General features: G+C 26.2%; 1 protein-coding gene across 1 annotated transcript; it reads left to right on the top strand.

Moving 5' to 3' along the window:
* Positions 1–9,203: 9,203 nt before the first annotated feature.
* LOC113858284 (protein NRT1/ PTR FAMILY 2.13-like) lies at positions 9,204–17,032 on the top strand. The gene is made up of 4 exons (XM_027490844.1): positions 9,204–9,717; positions 10,149–10,366; positions 14,754–15,328; positions 16,038–17,032. Exons 1-4 carry the CDS (start codon positions 9,504–9,506, stop codon positions 16,906–16,908), a joined length of 1,878 nt encoding a protein of 625 aa, XP_027346645.1. The 5' UTR covers positions 9,204–9,503; the 3' UTR covers positions 16,909–17,032.
* The last annotated feature ends 3,570 nt before the right edge of the window (positions 17,033–20,602 follow it).

The following is a 20,602-nucleotide window of genomic DNA, read 5'->3' as shown; positions in this document are numbered from 1 at the left end:
TTAGAAAAGATAATTGTCAACCTCGTTAAGAAAGACACACGCATAAGTCAAACAAGACTGAAAGTAAAGCATCTTTTGTTCACTAAATTGAGTTAGTTTCTAAGATGAGTGGGAGGACTTTCATGTGACTTGAATTAGAAGTTAAGGGAATAGGTAGGAATAAACTTGGTGAAACTGTGAATGTTGTGTATAGTTGAAAGCTCTCGAAAATTCATCACTCTCTTGAGTTTATATACATGTTATGTTTGAAAATGAGATTGATATATTTGCATATGTTGTAAATTGTGTGATTGAATACTAAGTTAAGTAAAATTTTATGGTAAAGTTTAGGCTCATAGACTTTGTGAATACTAAAGGTAATAAAAATTGAGTTTTATAACACAGTACTAAGTATACTAAAATTAATTGAATGAACAAAACTATAAATTGACATATATATTCTATTACCTAAGAAAATCAAATCAAATTATATTGGATAAAAACACTTAGACACTTGATTCTTTATAATTTACAAAAGAATATAATCTTTTAATTAGAGTTTTGTCACTTTTAAGTCATTATAAGTTAATCATCCTAATCTATAATGTTAATCAAAATAAGAAATTGATAATAAGCAAGCCTAATGTAGGATGCCTATGTGAATATAACCCACCTTTGCTGGTGATAAATGATGCAATATTAAGTTAGAAGACTTGGTTACTTACATATGCATGAGTCTTGCACACATGATGACATTTGAATATGAATATAATGATTAAATAATTTTAAATTCTAGTTTGACATGTTAATTGATGACCAATAGCTGGTTGAAATCATGCATATATGCATAGACAGGTAGATTGAGACTCCTATTGTAATTATGAGCCCTTGAGAAGGTATGTATGCATTAGTAAGAATGCTTGAAAAGAATTGACATGTAAGTGAATTCAAATGAGTCTAGCCACTTGTATGTCTCAAATCTTGAATTCATAATCGAACATTAATAACTGAATCAATAAAAGTAAACGTTTGTGAAAATCTAATATATTTTGAATGATGTGTAGTAAACAAACTAGGTGAAAAAAATTAGAAATTCAAAGAAATAGGCAAGGTTAGTAAGCTAGAGAGACCCTTAGTAGATGTACTTGAAAACAATGGTATGGGTATAAGTCAATCTTTTATGGAAATTATCAGAATAGTTGAATACGGGGATGTTGATACTGGATTTAAGCTAACACCTGAGTGCATGATGTGAAATGAGATGGTGTTCGAAGGGCAAGTGTATCTATCGAGAAATAACAAAGGGTTCTAAAATAAGTTCCCGAAATATCTTCCTACAATAATTGATTTCCAATTACTAAAAATTTCTTAATTCAATTGTTTGAGCCTATAAGATATAAAATTAAGAATCAGAATTTAATTATAAAAATTAATTTTAAATAAAAGCAAATAACACAATGCACATCTTGATTGAACTTATAGGAGAGAAACCTAGGGCATATGAATTTTCTCATTCAATCATTTATGTTATTTTTCTGTTTAACTCTAAATTTGATTTCCTTGTGATTACGAATCATTCATACAAATATTATTAATACTCAATGGTCATGCAATATTAATTTTTTTTTATTTATCTAAATTAATATCCCTAATGGTTATGCAAGATATCAATTTAAGAAAGCATAAAACACCAATGAACTTGTTAATTTAATAATGATTAGAAGAGAAAGATTGGTTTGGTTCACCTAATCATTTGTCTCGTTTTATCTTATAGATTCATTGACTAACCGAGGTATGGTCGCCTGATAACATAATTAATTAAGATTAAAAAGGAAGCACAATAGGATAAAATCTAATCACGGAACGAAAATCAAATTTAGATTCAAACATCAAAACTCCATAAATTCATGAACAATAGTTTTCATAGCCCTAACTATGGACTTAGTTACTCATGTTAAAGGAAAGAACTAAAGCAATCATAAACAAAGGCATAATCAAAAGAAATAGCAAATTAGAGTGTGAGATGAGTTTCTAGACTTCAAGTACGATCGCTCAAAGCTCCAAGTCCCGCCAAGAGTATATCAAAGATCCTGTGTAAGAGAAACGAGATAAGAGGTGTATCAAAAAGTCAAAGACAAGATGTAAAAAGGTCCCTCATCCCCCACGCGCAGGATGCCTAAGGTCTTTCTTTTATAGGGTTTGAAAACCCTAAAAGCTCTTCATAATTAGGCTTCTTGCATATGAGCACGACCGTACAAGGCCTTAAGCACAATCGTGCATAGGCTCAAAGCACCCCCCGTACTTGTTGAAAGGGTCTGGGCGTGCTGACTATTTTAAAGCTCTGATTTTCCACTAGTTTGAGCCCAAAACGCACCCAAAATTCATTTGTAACCTCTTTACACTAAACTGCACAATTAATACATAAATTAGTATAAAATCTAATTAAAATAAAGGTCAAACGTAAATATAGAGGTCATAAAAAAGGGCATTATTACAGACTTATCAGATAGGATATTAATCCTAGTTGAATTGGGGCTACGTGTGCAACCTGAAGATTTAACTCCAAAGAGAAATGGACTGTTAAGATGGCAATAAGTGTGGATATCTTTCTCCTATAGAAAAAGAAATCACAATATCACTATACGATGTTGGGTGAATGGTATGGAGGGATACTATGGTGACCTAAGGGATAATTAGAGTTTAAGCCTTTCTAATAATCATATGAGTGATCTTGAGAAAGGGCTTTGAATGTGAGTCTCTGCGTAGTGCCCTTTTATTCTTACTCATCCCTGAAACATATCTTGTTAGTGAAGCTAGTAGTTAGAGGTTCAAATCCCCACATTATATAGATATTTGGCTGGCTAATGAAACTTCCAACAACTTCTAAAGATAAGAAATGGATCTAAGAGTCATATGAGCATGATAAATGATTTTAGGCTAAACTAAAACTTAGCATATGTATAAATTCTATACATGATGGTCTTGCATTAAATTGAAGATGTATGAATTTTGTTCTTGTAAATGGATATAGAATTTATCATATAATATTGGATAACTTGATTTTTAAGAAAACTAAGATTTAATATCATTTTATATTTTCTCCTATTTATTTCTTTCCTTTCTTTCAAATCATTTGAAAATTCTCACCCTTTCCTTAATTTTTATTTTGCAATTCTTCAATGTTGTGTCCAAAAGCACAATTGTACTCAAGGATTATAACAAAATTCCATCAACAGGGTTGTTACACTCAAAAATATTGTTGCATCAATCGAATTATGGTCACATAAGGAATTCCATAGGTTATGTAGGGCAATGAGAATTAGTGGATGAGCAATTCTTTGATATTGAATTTTACCAAATTAATATAATACTAGTTAAGGATTTAACTTCTACCCTATATACTAATGTGGTATGGTATGCATTAGATCCTTGGAGTGCAAGATATAAAGGGGTATAGGATGCCTTATACCTTGTCCTAATATTAAGTTAGTCTCTAGAGCTATTAAGAAGGAAAATCCAACAAGTTTGTAACTTGAAAGTGTATTTGCTTGAACCATGCATGTGATAGATTGTGTTAGAATAAGGTTGTTACATGAAAGTTGCTTCTTCAGCATTTTCAAACCACTTATTGTAGCGGATAACTTTGAAATCAAACTAACACTATTAAATTTGTTTCAAAATGAGCCATTCAATGGCAGCATTATAGAAGATCCAAATTATTACATCTCTAACATTCTTTAAATTTATAATATTATAAAAATGAATGGTATTTCTTATGATGCCATTATGTGGAGACATTTTCCTTTTCCTTAAATGGACAAGACAAAGAATCAATTGTAATCCTAACCGAGAAGAAATGTCACTACGTGAGAAGACCTAATGTTGGAGTTTCTAAAAATATATTTTCCACGATTAAAATATAAAAGAATAAAATAGAGATTACATGTTTTCAATAAAAAGATATCAAATCCTTGTTTGAAGCATGAAAAATGTCCAAGAAGTTTTTTAGGAGATATTCACACCATATATTTTTATAAATGCAACAAGTGAATCTCTTATACAAATAGCATAAAACCTTCAACAAGGCTTTTAATTGATACTTCAACATGAGGATCATCATATATAAAAACTATAAAAGAACCATAAGAACTAATAGAGATCACAATATCTAACTAACTTTAGTTCATAAATGAAAGAAACATGAACAAGAAGGGAGCAATGCAGCTAGAAAACAAGACGCATTACTAGCATAGACAAAGCTAATCACTTAGCAATTAGAAGAATTGAAAATGAAGATGCAAGCTATGAAAGTCAATTTCGTGCAACCTCAACAACACAAATGTGATGTATACATAAGACAAAAGTGTCAAATGAGCTAGTTTGTCAACTACTGAATTAACCTCGTGAACATCATGATATATTAATATATAAAAGAAATTTTGTGTGAGATGATGAATATCTCACGTAATAGAACACTCTTCAAGAGAAATCAATCTTAATTTCTTCAAATTAAAGTTCACTACCTATAGGAAATTAAATTTCAAAATTACCCTATGATAATTTTTTAGGGCCAAGTGGAGACTGTAAAAGATTACTTTCAATTTAACATAGAAGGTAGACCTATTACCATCAAAAGAAATAAACTTCATTAGTCATTCATTTATAATCTCATATAACATGACCCCAACCCATATAATCCATCCTACAACTACCATCCATATTAAATTTTTAATGCTAAATAAATGGTAGATGTCACGGCATCTCCTAAAAAGGGACAAGTTTGAGGGACAAGTTGTTTGAAATTAGTAAAGAACAATCATTCTTAGACTAACGAATAAAATTCAAAACATGATAGACACTTCATTTCTTCTCATTAAAGAGTATATTATTTCTTTAATACTAAAGTTGACAAAGAATGGATAAATAAGAAATACAATCCTTATATAAAGGTAAAGTAGCAATCCAAGTAGCAATAGAGTCATTAAAATTACAATAGACAAATAACAGTTTCAAGCAAAAAAAATTCTTTAAAGTAAGGACAATTTCTAAGCTTCATCGAAATAAGCATTACCTTCTCTCAAAAAGTGAATTAGGTAACATTTAAGTTGTCATAAAAGGAAATCGAAGCTCCAAACATTTATTCATATAAATTCTACTCCATAATTTATGTATTTCTTATTTATTTATCATGTATTTAAATTGTTATTGCTTTGAAACTAAATTTTTTAAATGCTTGAATTGTTTAACATTTAGTAAGCATTAGTAATAAGTGATTGTAAATATAATTTCTGTAAAAATAATACTAAAAGAGTTAGAAACATTTCCTTTTACTATAATTGACAATTATATTTAATCGTTGGTTGAAACATATAAAAAAGCGTAAAATATTTAAATTTAATTTATATTATTTTTAATTAAAGTATCAACATATCATTCAAAGGCTTACATTTTAATAGTTTGATTATTCAAATATTAAATATTTGATATTTTATTTAATATTACATATAATTATATTTATATTTTTGTTTGTTATATTCAGATAACTTAAATATAGTCTTCTGAAATTAAAGAAAGACTAAAAATTATCTCATTTTAATTATTAAAAATATATTTTACTTTCTAAGGAGTGGCCGTAAAAGTCAAATTTTTAAAATATGGACGATATCATAGAAATCATTGTAAATAACATTAATTAATTTGATGTATTGTCACAACTGAAAAGTTGTAACGGTACGATGGAAACGTGTTTAAGAAAAATATCTTTTAAAAATAAAAAATATTTTCTAAAAAATCGGAAGAGTTGACACCAAAATTTATTAAAGAAAACTTTGAAAAAAATTTAAAAAATAATCTTGGAGACCAAAAATAAATTTGGGAATTGTTTATGTATAGAGAAAATATTAGCACTCGTCTGTTTATATAACAGTTACCTTCAATTAATTGTGCAAATTTATTTTAATTTTGAAAAATATTTATTTAACTCCTAAACAATAATTATTATTATTTTATCTTAAAAGAAGACAAATTATTTATTTAAATATTAATTGATATCTTAAAAAAATAAAAGTTATTTTAAAAATTATTTTGACTTGACAGGTCTAATTTCGGCTCTACATATCCCCATGTGCAATGGAGAACTCAAAGTCACGTAGTTTTATCATAAAAATCATGAAGTTGATCGATTAAAATTAAGTTTAGTAAAATAAAGTCTATTCTCTATTTTGAGATTAAAATTATTTTGATAGGATTATTATGTTTATGATACAAGATAATGCGGTTATACATGCATCTTACAATAAATAATATAGAAAGCGAAAAGATATCATACAACTATATTGTAAATCATTAAAAAATATTTGTATTTGTAAATAAAATATTTGAATTATGATTCATGTTGAAAGAGAATTTAAGATAGCATAAGCTATACATAAATTTCTTATAATTTATTGAACAATTGAAGGCAATGTAAATTACACATCAAAGTTGTTAAAAATGTATAATAAAATGAAGAAATAAATTAATTAATTCAGTATTAGTTATTTAATTTATTAAAGTTAAAAATATGACTTAAGAAAATTTAAAATATGAAATTAATTTAATTTAACCCAAAGTAATGTTGGTACACAAAAGTCTTAACAATTTAAAGCGTATAAAGGTAGAGACATTATACAATAACACTATAAATGATTGCCTTAATATGATAACAATATTTTAATTTAATTAAATAAATGATTTTTTATAATAGAAAATAGAGATATATTTTTAATTAGATAATAAATTTTAATTAAATAAAAATAATTATGTAATTGATTAATTTTAGAAGTTAGATTTAATTTTTATATAAATTGATGGTGTAAAAATTTAAAGTAACATTGGTACACATAAGTTTTAACAATTTATACGCATAAAGGTAGAATTGTTACACATTAGTATTATAAATTATTTCGTTAATAAAACAACTTAGATTTAAATTAATTGATTGATTAATAAGTTAGTAATTAGAGAAAGAACATTTTTTGATTAATTATTAAAATAATTATCTAATTAATTAAAAATAATATATGACAAATTAATATTGTGTAAAGCCAAGGTAACATAGATACACTTAAACTTCATCAATTTATAATACATCACAATAGAGAAACTATACGTTAGTATTATAAATTAATACAATTAGATTATTATTTATTTATATATATATAAAAATAATAATAATAACTTGCTATTCATGAAATAAAAGAAAGTAAATCATAAAAATATAAAATTAAATCATATCAATATTTTACAATTATACAATAAATAAAATAAAAGATAATAATTCTAAAGAACAAATAACTAACATATAATTAAGACATAAACTATGAAATAACATGAAAAATTATGGAGAGAATTTATTGTTAATGTTAAAATGAAATAAATTTTACATATAACAACACAACTCGAATAAATAAAAATTATCATTATTTAGTATAATTTAGACCACTCACTACCAAAAAGAAAAAAGAAAAAAAAATTTGGATTAAAAAGAATTAAATTTTTATTTAAAAAAGGTAAAAAGGTCTAAAATTTAAAAAAAAACTTTAGATTTGAATGGTTGAATTTTTTGTAGGGCAACAAATGAGTTTTTTTTTTTAAAAAAAAAAAAGGTCATGAAAGGGATGAAGTTAAGTTTGATGGAGACCATGATTGGGTGATGGGTTGAGGAGGAGAAACTTTCATGGTTGAGAGAGAAAAGTTTTTAAGATTGAATATATGGGTTGAGGGAGAGGTAAAAAAATGTGAAGAGTAAATGAGTTGTTTTTGGTTGGAGATAAGTTGAAGGGATGAACATCCATAGGTGAGAATGGTGAGTTAATAGAGATGAAAGGAAGTGGTAGAGAAAGAAGACCTTAATAATGGATTTAAAAGATTGAGAATGATTAAAAGAAAATTTTAAGAGCTTTATTGAATGAAACTTACATTAATATACATAAAAATTTTATAAAATACATGAAACTTACTTGAAATTTTTTAATCTCTTTTTCTCTTTCTCTTCTTCTTCATCTCCTTCTTTTCTCTCTAAGTTTAAAAATCTCTCCTCTCAAAATTTTTAGCCTCTTCCATGCCTCCCCTCCCTTTATGATTTTATCCTCCTCTTTTACTTTTAGGATTTTTTACAAAAATTCAAAAATTCTAATTTTTTTCTTTTTTTTTTTTAATGTATAAAGCAAGTATTGTTAGGTAAAATTATTTGCTATGCTTTATTTTTCAATTTTGAAGTCAAATATGAATTTTTCTATTTTATTAAAATAAACTTTATTTTTCTTTAAATATTTTATTTTTATTCCCTTTTTATTTTTCACCATGTTTCCTTTTCGGCAAGTGGTAACATGGTGAAAAGGACATAAACAGCAGTGATGGTTGGTTTTCGTGCACCTTTTTCCTTCCTTCCTTTAATTTCAATTTCGTGGATAATCTAAGGGTTATAGCAAATTAGTTCATCGTACTTGAAGTCGATCGATAGCAATGATACCATTTTGCAAGAAATGGAAGATTGGCACTTAGCAGGGTCCCCACTCGAGCTCGCCCCATCGTGGCAAACGCTACACACAATTAGAAGAGAAATTATTTTTGAATATCTCAAGGAGATCGATACGTACTTTTAGGTATTTTTCATTTTTTTCTAATAAATTTTTATGTATTTTTAAATGTATGTATTAAAAAAATTATACACAATATCACATAATGTGTATTTAACTCGAAAGATTAGCGTAACAAATGTGCTACCCAGCCTCGTTGCGTGGCAGCAGCGAGCTGAATAGGTGGTCTTTTAAAACTTGAATTCAATTTGGACTGACAAGGTTTTTTTAGAGTTATCCTGTATTAAACTTAATCAGAACCAGTTAAAAAGATCTTAATTCAATTTGAGTTTAAAATTTGAAATTCAAATTCTAGAGTTCGAGCTTAATCGGTTCTAGAAATCACAAACTTTGAGTAACAATTAGTATTTGATCTTCTAGTCTCATAGACACTTCGTTGTCTCTAACTTTGGATTTAAAAAAATATAATGTCAAATTTTAGTTGTTTAAATATTAATTTTGCAATTAAAATACATGATATATATGAAATTAATTATTTTTATTGACATAATGATTCATGATTGAATGTAGTATAAAAAATATTTATATTATTAGTATATAATTAAATTTTTAATATTTATATCTATCATTTGTGCATGAGTCGGTAGACTTATCGTGGCACACGTTCAAAGTGTCTTTGTACGTCTAGAAATCAAGCACCATGCTATCGTGTGCCCAAACATCATCCCTTGGCCATTAAATTAAATCTTTGTTTTCGGGCATATAAATAAGGGTCTTTGGTGGCAATCTTGGTCCTTAGCACTGAAACCCACCAAAGCCTAGCATCTGCTAGCTAGCTTTGTGCCTTGGGATGAATCCAAAGAGATATTGATGCCAAAATGAGTGGGTAGATAAAGGAGAGTAAAAGGTTAGGTAGCCTGGAAACAAACAAGTGGTAGTGAGAAGATGTTGTCTAGTGATGATAAAAGGACTATGCAATCTGGCTCTTGTTCTGCTTCCAGATTTGCCTCTTCTTGGTGGCTTAGAAGTTGCATTTCTTCATGTTCTTCAGAAAAAAGGGAACCATCCCACGGAAAGCTTTCTAAGTCTGCTGCTGAATCACCAGCTACCAACCCCAGGAAGCACCTCGGAGGATGGAAGGCCATAACTTTTATTTTAGGTCTACTTCTCTTTCAATTATGATGTTTATACCTCCTTTCTTCAACTCGTTTTCTATAAGACACGATTAATAAATAATCGAGTCCTTTACTCATACTGTCAGCAATTCGACTCTTGACTTCGTGTGTAAGAGAAAACAAAACTTGTATTAAGAATCTTTCATTTTATTTATTATCTCTTGTTTCTTTACCCTCCTTTCTTTTTTTCTTTTGCTTATATATTAAATGGGTGTAAAAAAATATTTGATCAATCTTTACGAATATTTTATGACACTAATATTATTAATATATTTTTATTATGATTTTTAATAAAAAAAAGTTTATTTATTAAAACAAAAACAAAAACTTATCCGCAAAATCTTGCCGTTTTTGACAAACGAAGCTCAATTTCCAATAATTAATGTATTTGACTGGGTTTTGCTTAACGCTGCAGGGAATGAAACGTTTGAGAGGTTAGCAGTGTTTGGATTGTTCGCAAATTTTACAGTGTATCTGACAAGAGAGCTTCACTTGGAGTTAGTTTATGCTTCTAACGTTGTCAACATATGGTTTGGGATCACCAACTTTGCTCCCTTGGTTGGTGCCTTCATTTCTGATGCCTACGTTGGTCGCTTCAAGACCATTGCTTTTGCTTCCTTTGCTTCTCTTTTGGTAAGAATCGAGTATGTTCTCTCTATATATGGCTACCTCATTCATTCAAATATATATATATATGGTTTCATTTTTTAACATTGACAATTCATGAGAACTTGCTGGTATAGTCACTATTGCCTTTTTTTGGGTTTAGATTTTAACGGAAAAAGAAGTAGGAGTGCATTCAAATATATTAAATCGGTTCAAAGTGAATCCATTCGCATTTTATGTGCATGTTCGTTACTTAGTTTATTTAAAATGTTTTTCTGATTGAAAAACGTTTGGAAAATTTAAGATGATTGAATCAGTATATTAAAATCTAAAACATAATTTAATGTTTTTCATTAGTTATAAAAAGGATATTTTTAAAAATTTAATTACAGGCATTATATATTAAATAATTAAACCTGTATATAAACATTTGTGTTATATAATAATATATCAATTAATAATTAACTAATTTTCTCAATTCGTGTATATAAATTTTAGGTTTAAAATTTTTTTTTTTGTTTGGAATGTATATAATTTGATCTATTATTTTTTAATCAATTAAATACTTTTATTTTTGAAATTAAACAAATGTAATTCTTTAAATAATTGTATTTTACATAAATTTTTTCAATATCAATATTTTTCTTATCAAACTATTATCCTATGTTATATAAAATCCTTTAAATTTTCTAAATTTTTATTAACTTTAAATTTTTAAATTCATCATAATCTCGCCTTTCTCACCTATTTAGATCCAAAAATATTTTAAAAAATTTTAATAGAATGTTGATAAAAAAATATTTTTTATTCGAAAAAAATAATTTGAAAAATTGAAAAAACTAAATCATACCTAATCTAAATTAAAGAAAAAATATATATAAGTAAACCTAAATTCTTAAAATAATGATTCTCCCAAGTAGATGGCGGTGATATATGCTTTGCTGAAGCCTGGAACTGAAACAGATAAAACATATTCTGTTCACATTAAATATATGCACCTGTCTATGCTATTATTGCTTACCTCTAATATTATGGCAGCTTTGAATGAAAGTTGTTGAACGTAATAAAATATTAATGATAGTGGAGTGAATGGCTGGCCTCTTTGTTTTAGCGAATCTAAATTAATGTTAAAATATAAGGAAATTTTTTGAAATATTTTTATTTAATTAAAATTTAATTTTTAATGGTATTGTTTTAAAATATAAATTAATAATTGCATGTAATCCTTAAAATAGAAAAAGAAATTTTTAAAAATTAGTTAATAAGATTTATTTATTTTTCTTGAAATGCTAAATAGCTTCATTCATGAAGGAATCTTACTGGACATACTAGAGAATGTTATTATTTCTTTTTTAACAAAATTCAAAATATTAAATGTGATTAACTAATTTTCTTAATTAACATAATTTAGTTATTTGCGGTTCATGTTTGAGACCAGAGGGGTGTTTATTACTGTTTGGTTTTATTTATTTTAAATTTTATGATAATTTTTATGAAAAACAAATAATTAATTAAAAAATATTGTTTAAAACATGTCCTAAATTTAATATTTCTAATATTTTGGGGAATTAAACTCTAGTCTCTTTTTTGGGTTAAGAAAACTATAGTCTCCTTAAAATAAATAAATAGTATTATTAGTTTTATAATTCATAACTTAAAAAAAAAAATTTGTAATTAATTTTATAATTTTTTTAATATGCAATATGAGCTCCACATTTTTAATTATAAATAAAAAAACTATGTGAATAAGAGAAAAAACATGAGAGGAGAAAAATAAGTAGCATAATTAAAAGGAGAAATAACAATAACGATAAAGATAAAAGAAAATATATATCAGCAACAGTAATAGAAATTAGGCATAAAAATCTTCATTTTATCAACTAAAAAGTTGAAAATTTAGGACGCGTTTAAATTAAAAATAAATAAATATCTATATAATAAACTTCAATCATATGAAAAATTATGGAATGAATTCATTATAATAAATTTTAAAAATTATAAAAGTCATGAATTATTTTTTATAGGTTTTATATAAAAATTTCAAATATTTCTACAATCGATTGTCATTTAAGGGGATTTCTGTCTTTTCTCTTTTTTACATCCAAAGCATACTACTAGTCTCTTGATTAGTTTATGGTTTTCTTAAAGAACAAAATGATAATGATATAGATAAACAGCATTATATTATGTCAACTGTACTACAACTATTTCAGAATACTGTCTTATTGAACTTATTTTATAAAACGAATGCTTATTTTTGGAAACAAGTACTTACTTACTTTCAAGTATATTTGCAAACTTAGGGAAAAACAAAGGAAAGAAGCTTTAAAAATTAATTTCATTTTGAAGAGGCCACTAAGCCAAGCTTCTAAAATATAAAAGGACAAGTAAGACAAGTACTTTTTTAATTATTGAATTAAATTGTGTATAATATATTTCTCAAGAAAACAGTTTCTCTAAAAAAGAACGTAAAAATTCACCATTTTTTATAACTTCTTTTTGAACTAGTAATGTTCATCAACTTCAGCCATCAATCAATACTATTCGACAATCGAACCCTTATTAATTAAAAGGTAAAAAAAATATTAAATAATGTTGTCATGTATTATTATATCACTAGAAAAATGTTATCTCTTTCCTTCCAATTTTTTATTTAAAAATAAGTCAATTAACTTATAAATTGGTCAATTAACATTGAAGGACATTGTCTGGATGAGAATTGTGTTATAAGTCAAAGCATGTGGATAACCAACTCTCAATAATTTGTTTGTGTGTAGCTCTTTCTATCTATCTATCTACGTGTCAAAGCCAATTGATATTGATTGTGTGGTGACTATAAAATAACATCTTTAATAATATTTATTAAAAATAATTTTTTATATTTAACCTCTTAATTTAAATTTCTTATAAAATAGATTAAATATATAAAATTTTATACAATTAAATACTAAATAATATGTTATCATCTTTATATATTTTAACAGATAAAATATTATTTAAAATAAAAATAAAAATTGCAATTTAATTAAATATTTACAAATGTTTAAATTATATAAAAGTTTATATACATCTTCATAATAGTTAACTACTAGAATTATTAAAAAAAATTTAAAAGTGTTAAATCTATTATTAAATTTAACACTTCATGAATTGATCTTAACATTACACGCACGTAGATAAGGATTAAATTTCTCAGACAAAAAAATATTTTGCTTAATAACTTTTATAATATATTGAATTTGATTAATTCAACTGTTAAATAAGTGATATGTTTATGTTAATTAAATATATTAAATTTTAAATAAATTAAACATTTGTAAATATGTAATTTTATAAATAATATTTATTTATATTTAAAAATATATATAATAGACATGAAAATAAATTTTTTAATGAACTATTAATTAGTTTTTAATTTATTCAAGTTTTCATAAATCTTGATATATTTAAAAATATTAATTTAACAAATAAATTGACAAATTCAAAGTTTATAAGAATTTATTAAATAGAATAAAAATGTAATTACTAAGGATATGTTTGATTTTTCTTTTAAAAACTGTTTTTAATTTTTAAAAATAAATTATAATATGAATTTGTATTATATTTTATTTTTAAACTGAAGTTTTTAAAAGATAAAACAAACATATGCTCTAAGATACCCTTTAGAAATATAGTTGCGTGCGACCAGCAAATCCCGTAGATAAATCTTTCTTCCTGATTTTGTCAAATAGACAAAAGTTACTTTAAAGATATAGCAATAGATAGATAATGGACTTGAAAAGGAAAAACGACAAAAAAATAGATTATGGAATTGAAAATAATGAACTAGAACAAGCCACTTAAATCCCGTTTAGAGGAATGAAAAGTATTAAACTGCAATAGTGGAATATACATTACAAACCTGTCTTTTCTTTATTATGTAAAGTTGTGAATTTAATTGAATACATTCACAATTCTTATACCATCACTTAATTATAAATTATTACATCAAAATAAATTATTAATTTTTATAATAATTAAATTAAAAGTTATATTTACTAAATATTTTAATTAATTGAAATAAATAAATATTTATACTATACTAAATTAGACTCTAATTGGCATCAGTATGTCTCACTAAGTATATTCTTGGACAATTTAGATGCTTTTAGATGAGATTGGATTAACTTTTAGTTTATGAAACCTTTTTTATTGTGATAAATATTTCATTTTTAACTTCTAAAATGTTTATTATAAATTTATAATTGTTGTGAAAAAAATTAAATGGACATTTTTTTTATAAAATTTAGAACATATGGGTTAATTTTAACTTATACAATAAGTTTATTTTATTTTTCCTCAGTTTATTTAATTTATTTCTCAATAAATATTTGTTGGGAACTTAATCAAATTTCAATTGAACAATGTTAAACAGGGGATGGTCGTGGTGACTTTAACATCATGGTTACCACAACTGCATCCTCCACCTTGTACAACCCTGCAAAACGCATCAGGTCAATGTGTTAGAGCAAGCAATTCCCAAATTGGTGTGCTGTTTTTGGGACTTTGCTTTCTGACCATAGGCTCTGCTGGGGTAAGGCCATGTAGTATACCATTTGGTGTTGACCAATTTAATCCAACTACAGAGGAAGGGAAGAAAGGGATCAATAGCTTCTTTAATTGGTACTACACAACATTTACAGTGGTATTGTTGTTCACTCAAACAGTGGTGGTCTATATCCAAGACTCTGTGAGCTGGAAGTTAGGCTTTGGGATACCAACATTGTGCATGTTCTGCTCCATAATCATGTTCTTTGTTGGAACAAGGTTTTATGTTCATGTGAAGGCAGAAGGAAGCATTTTTTCTGGTATTTTCCAAGTTCTAGTGGCTGCCTATAGAAAGAGAGAAGCCAAGCTTCCAAGTGAGGAGAAGGTAGATGGAGTTTTCTATGATCCACCATTGACGGGGACAGTTTCTTATTCAAAGCTTCCTTTAACCAAACAATTCGGGTCAGATGTCTCTATCTTCCACACTAAATTCTAAATTTTTTGTCGAATATGAAGGGGAGCATGACTTTTTTGATGTGGCCACTTCTATTACATCATTGACTAATAATTATATTCGGCACTAAGGAAATCACCAAACATCTAATTGCACATTGCAGCTACTAGAACTTGGATCATTTTATAATCATTATGGGTCAGCATCTATTCCCTTAATTTATATGCTTATATTATTTGATAATTTAGGAAAATATTTTTCTTACAACAAAAGTTAACTAATACCCTTAACAGTGATTTTTTTTTCTATTAGAAGCTTAATATATAGTACATTCTCTTATAAATTTTAAAACATTCTTAACAGAATTTCTAATATATTTTTTATTTATTAATTTTTTAACTAGTGCCATTCGGATGATAACTAAGAATAATTTTTTATTATTAAAATGTTTAAAAATTATATTAAAAGTACTGTTAACTAATTCTCTAAGAATAACAGTTAAGAAAATAAATAATTTTTATTAAAAATGATAGAAGGTGTTAAAAATTGTACTAAAAATGCATTAATAATATTTTTTTAATATTTTTTTTCACTTTTTAAACTTTTAAACTGCTCCCTGACCTTTTCCTTAAATTAATACTGACATGTAGAAAAGGAAAACTGTCCATGTCCTAATAGGCTAATAGCACATAAGCTGATTAATTTGTCTCTTATTAGGGCTTTGAACAAAGCTGCTCTAATAATGGAGGGTGAGCTAAACCCAGATGGGAGCAGAGTAAATCAATGGAAACTTGTGAGCATCCAGCAAGTAGAAGAGACTAAATGCTTAGCAAGAATTTTCCCAATCTGGGCAGCAGGGATCCTAAGTCTCACTTCCATGGCACAACAAGGAACATTCACTGTATTACAAGCCATGAAAATGAACAGACACTTAGGACCCAATTTCCAAATCCCACCTGGTTCACTTGTAGTCATATCATTAATTACCATAGGTTTGTGGCTCCCTCTCTATGACCGATTAATAGTACCAAAACTTAGGAAAATGACTAAGCACGAAGGGGGCATCACACTCCTCCTAAGAATTGGAATTGGCATGGTGTTCTCTATTTTATCTATGGTTGTGGCTGGCTTGGTTGAAAAAGTGAGAAGGGACTCAGCAAATTCAAATCCAAATCCAATTGGAAATGCTCCCATGTCAGTCTTCTGGCTAGCCCCACAATTGATCCTAATGGGTCTATGCGAGGCCTTCAATATAATTGGACAAATTGAGTTCTTCAATAGGCAATTTCCTGAGCATATGAGAAGCATTGGTAATTCCTTGTTTTCTTGTTCTTTTGCTGCTGCAAACTATGTTAGTAGCATACTAGTGAACATTGTTCATCATGCAACAAGAACACATAGCCACCCAGATTGGTTGACAAATGATATAAATGCTGGGAGGATAGACTACTTTTACTACCTCATAGCAGGGTTAGCGACCTTGAACATGGTTTTTTTTATTTATGTTGCTAGAAGATATCAGTACAAGGGGAGTGTGGATGTCCAAGATAAACCTCTTGATGTGGAGTTAGGCTCTCACAATGCCTAAAAGAATGATAAAGATCCTACTATTATGTATGTATGAAGACATTGCATAATTAAATAAATTGGAAAGAGCTTTCTTTTCTGATAATTATATTTAAATAAAATATTTTACATGTTTTCGTGCTTTCCTTGATTAAAAGAATAGAGACAAGGTGTGGGAAAATATATGTTTAACTTACAATATTTCCTAAGATGAAAATGATATAAAAATGATGCGAAACTCTTTTATCTGCATGGCTCCTCTCTCTTTTTTCTTTTCTTTTTTTCATTTACTTTTAACCATGAACATTTGAAACTAGCTATCATATCTTAGAAACTTTCTGATAAATAAAAAACTATCCAAATTCCTTGTGACGAACTTAATCAATGCGGCTTTTCATCAAAGTAAAAGAATTAAAGCAGTAGTATGAAGGTAGACATTTCAAATATTTGGATTAGGCCCCATTTTTCTTTGTAGTTATTAGTCAATTACTTTACGGTAACTAAGTGTTGTTATTAATTATAATTTTTAATATTATCTAACATTTATTTTTCTAAAATTTTTTCATACTATGAAGTTTTAATATCTTTTCTTTAAACAGTTTAAGCTCTCTCGTTTTCTTTTTTATTTCCACTTTTAATATTTTAAAAACTTAAAAAAAAAGTTGAAGAAGTAATTCAATATCAACATAGGAATTTAGATAAATTTATTAATATTTATAAAAATATAATAATGAGTTTAATTGATAAACAAATAATGCAAAGTAGTAATAGTTCTTATTTTAGTTCAAAATAAATTTAAAGAATATAATACTTATAGAATTTTATCGGCAATACTCATAAAGTTGTTAATATAAACAAAATTTAAAATTCATCCCATTTCATTTAGACAAATGATTATATAACTTAAAAAGCAAGAAAAATTAATATGAATTTATTTATTTATATTAGATTAAATCCTTTTATAAATTTTATCTAAAGTTTCAAAAATTATAAATATAATTATAGTAAAAAATCATTTATTTATATATTTAGAACCTATATGAAAATTGCACTTATGTTGGGTGAATTAGACTACTACGTGTCTAAAAGCAGAGCTAATCACACCAACGTATATAGGGCAAATGTCCAAAGTATAGTTATTGCCGAGGAAAACGTGGCTTGGGAACCTTTTAGGTAGGACAAACGAAGCAACATTATAATGTCGATTTTACTTTTATATAAATGGGTTATCTCCAGGTCTCTCTTTACTTTTTGTAATTTGTTTTCTTTCTTCAAAAGTGAATCCTATAAGAAATCATGTCCCTCAACTTTTCCTTTTGGCTATGATTGCCGACTCATTCAACAGAATATTATGTCTTTTTTATTTTATTTCACCAAGGGCCAACTAATACAATTATTTTATTAAGAAAATTTAAATAATGTCTTAAATATATTAGTTAAAAAGTTAACTTATTTTATTTATAAATAAAATTACTATATTGGTGATTTATAATACATGTTAACATGATTAGTAATTATCCCTAAAACTAGCAAAATTAGCATACACAGTCAGGCTAATTTGAACCCGTATAAAAAAAATGCATGATTCAGACTTAAATTTTAATTTAACTTATTTTAGTACCTCATGTAATACATAACTATTTTATTTAAAATAAATATAAAACATCAAAATATAATATAAATATTAAAAATACAAAAAAATAAGAATTTTATATTTTCATTAAATTAATCAAATATAATATACTAATAAATATTATATCGACATATATTTTAACAAAAATAAATTTTACATGTATAATATTATGTTAAAAAATATAACTGTTATATATATATATATATAATATTGTAATAGATAAAAAAGAGTAAAAGGTACTCTAATATTAAAAATAAATTTTTATAATTAACTAAAGAAATAATTAAGAGGATATTTAAAAATAATATAATATTTGAGAAAAATTAATAAAATTCATAAAATTTACAATTTTTCATTGAAAAAATATGTTTTTTTTTTATAAAATTAAAGATATGTAAATACTGAGAATTTTGACTGAAAATATTGTAAATTATAAATTAAATATTATAAACATCAATATAAATATTTATGAGAAATTCAAAGTTAATATAAGATAATAAAGATATTTTTATAGATATAAACATAATTATTTATAAAATAATTTGAAAATTTATATAAAGTGATAAAAAAATTAGTATAAATGTAAAAATAAGTATTTAAAAATATAAAATCCTATACAAAATAATAAATAAAAAATTAACAATTTTAATCTTTAAATTTTAAAATAAAATTAATAAAAATAAATATAAATAATATTATTATAAAAATATGTAATTTACATATTATTTAAAAAAATTAATCATTAAATATTATATTTTTACTTTCCAAATAATAGACTCTCGTATTCACTGAATAATTGTAGCTAATATAAGGCTCTCGATGCTCACAACAAAACAATTAATAACCCTTGGGAGTCCAACTGCCTTACGCCATCAAGGAAATTATGGTCCACTTAACAAGTCAACGACAACGTAATGTGACGGGAAAAAAATTAAAAGAAAACTGTCCCTAAATATAATAAATAAAGATAGATTTATTTTTATGTTTAATCCATAATAAATTAATTTCATTAGATACTTTAATTAAAATTAGAAATACATATTATTTATTCATTTTAAAATTAAATTTATTCGAAAACAATGTACTAATTATCATATAGAACGATCGTGTATCAAGACTGAACTTTGGGTGTTTTGGGGGCAAAATTGCTTGCCTGTCATGCTGTGTCTTAGGCCAGTCATGGAAAGATTCCTTTTGACATGTTTGAAAATGAAAGCTCAATATGAACGGTTCAAAATAAGCTTTAATGTTGAAAGTATTGATGATATTATATAGCTTGGGAACAGGTTGATTAAATCCCTTAAATTAGTAGAACGTAGCCATTTTTTCCACAAGATATTTCCACTTCATTGATGGGACCACTATGATAAGACATTGTATGAATCATGGAACTAAATGAATGAAGACAAGACAACCCACGTAAGAAAAAACCTTCCTCGTGATAACTTTTGTTGACGAACATATACATTCTGATCGAGGGGAGTAAAATCCATGAACATGACTAAAAATTGTTTAAACTGAGAAAAAAATTGTAAAAGGGGATGGCTTTTGTTCGACTTAGTTAAGACAAGCCCATAGCATCGTTAGATCGAAAACGGGTGAGCAGCAATGGCCTAACGGCAGTTGAACCCGACCGAAATGTTGAGGACCAACTTTCAATTTTTCAATAGCATAAGTATAGTGCAAAACTTTGGCAGAGAGAGATAGGCTCAGTTGGAATTTGGAGATTCGGATTCTCTTCATTTTAAGTACAAATATAGTAATCTAGTTGAGATATATTTTGCTTATTTTAATTTTGTTTAACCAAAATATAGTATTAATAACTTATGCGAGGAGAAATTTTGGTAAAGTAAATTTGAATTTATTTCACAAAAATTGTCACTTAAACGAGATAAAAAATAGTTAAAGTTGTGCTTGTTTAAGCGACACTAGTATATTTACTTAAGTTAAAAAGATATTCACTTACGTAAGTCTAAACTAATTTAATTAATTTAAAAAATATATATTTAAAAAATATATAACAAAAAGAATTACATAAAGTATTTAGATTTTTTAGCGAGAACTGTAATTTGCAGTCTAAATT

This window comes from Abrus precatorius, unplaced genomic scaffold (assembly GCF_003935025.1).
Source record: "Abrus precatorius isolate BTA unplaced genomic scaffold, Abrus_2018 Scaffold2, whole genome shotgun sequence".
NCBI lineage: Eukaryota > Viridiplantae > Streptophyta > Magnoliopsida > Fabales > Fabaceae > Abrus > Abrus precatorius.
Note: the sequence above shows the minus strand (reverse complement) of the source record. Positions and strands in the feature narration are given on the sequence as shown.

Coding starts and splice junctions, on each gene's coding strand:
- LOC113858284 (XM_027490844.1), top strand. CDS start 9,504: ATGTTGTCTAGTGATGATAAAAGGACTATGCAATCTGGCTCTTGTTCT. Junction 10,367..14,753: donor CTTCCTTTGCTTCTCTTTTG/GTAAGAATCGAG, acceptor AATGTTAAACAG/GGGATGGTCGTGGTGACTTT. Junction 15,329..16,037: donor CCTTTAACCAAACAATTCGG/GTCAGATGTCTC, acceptor GTCTCTTATTAG/GGCTTTGAACAAAGCTGCTC.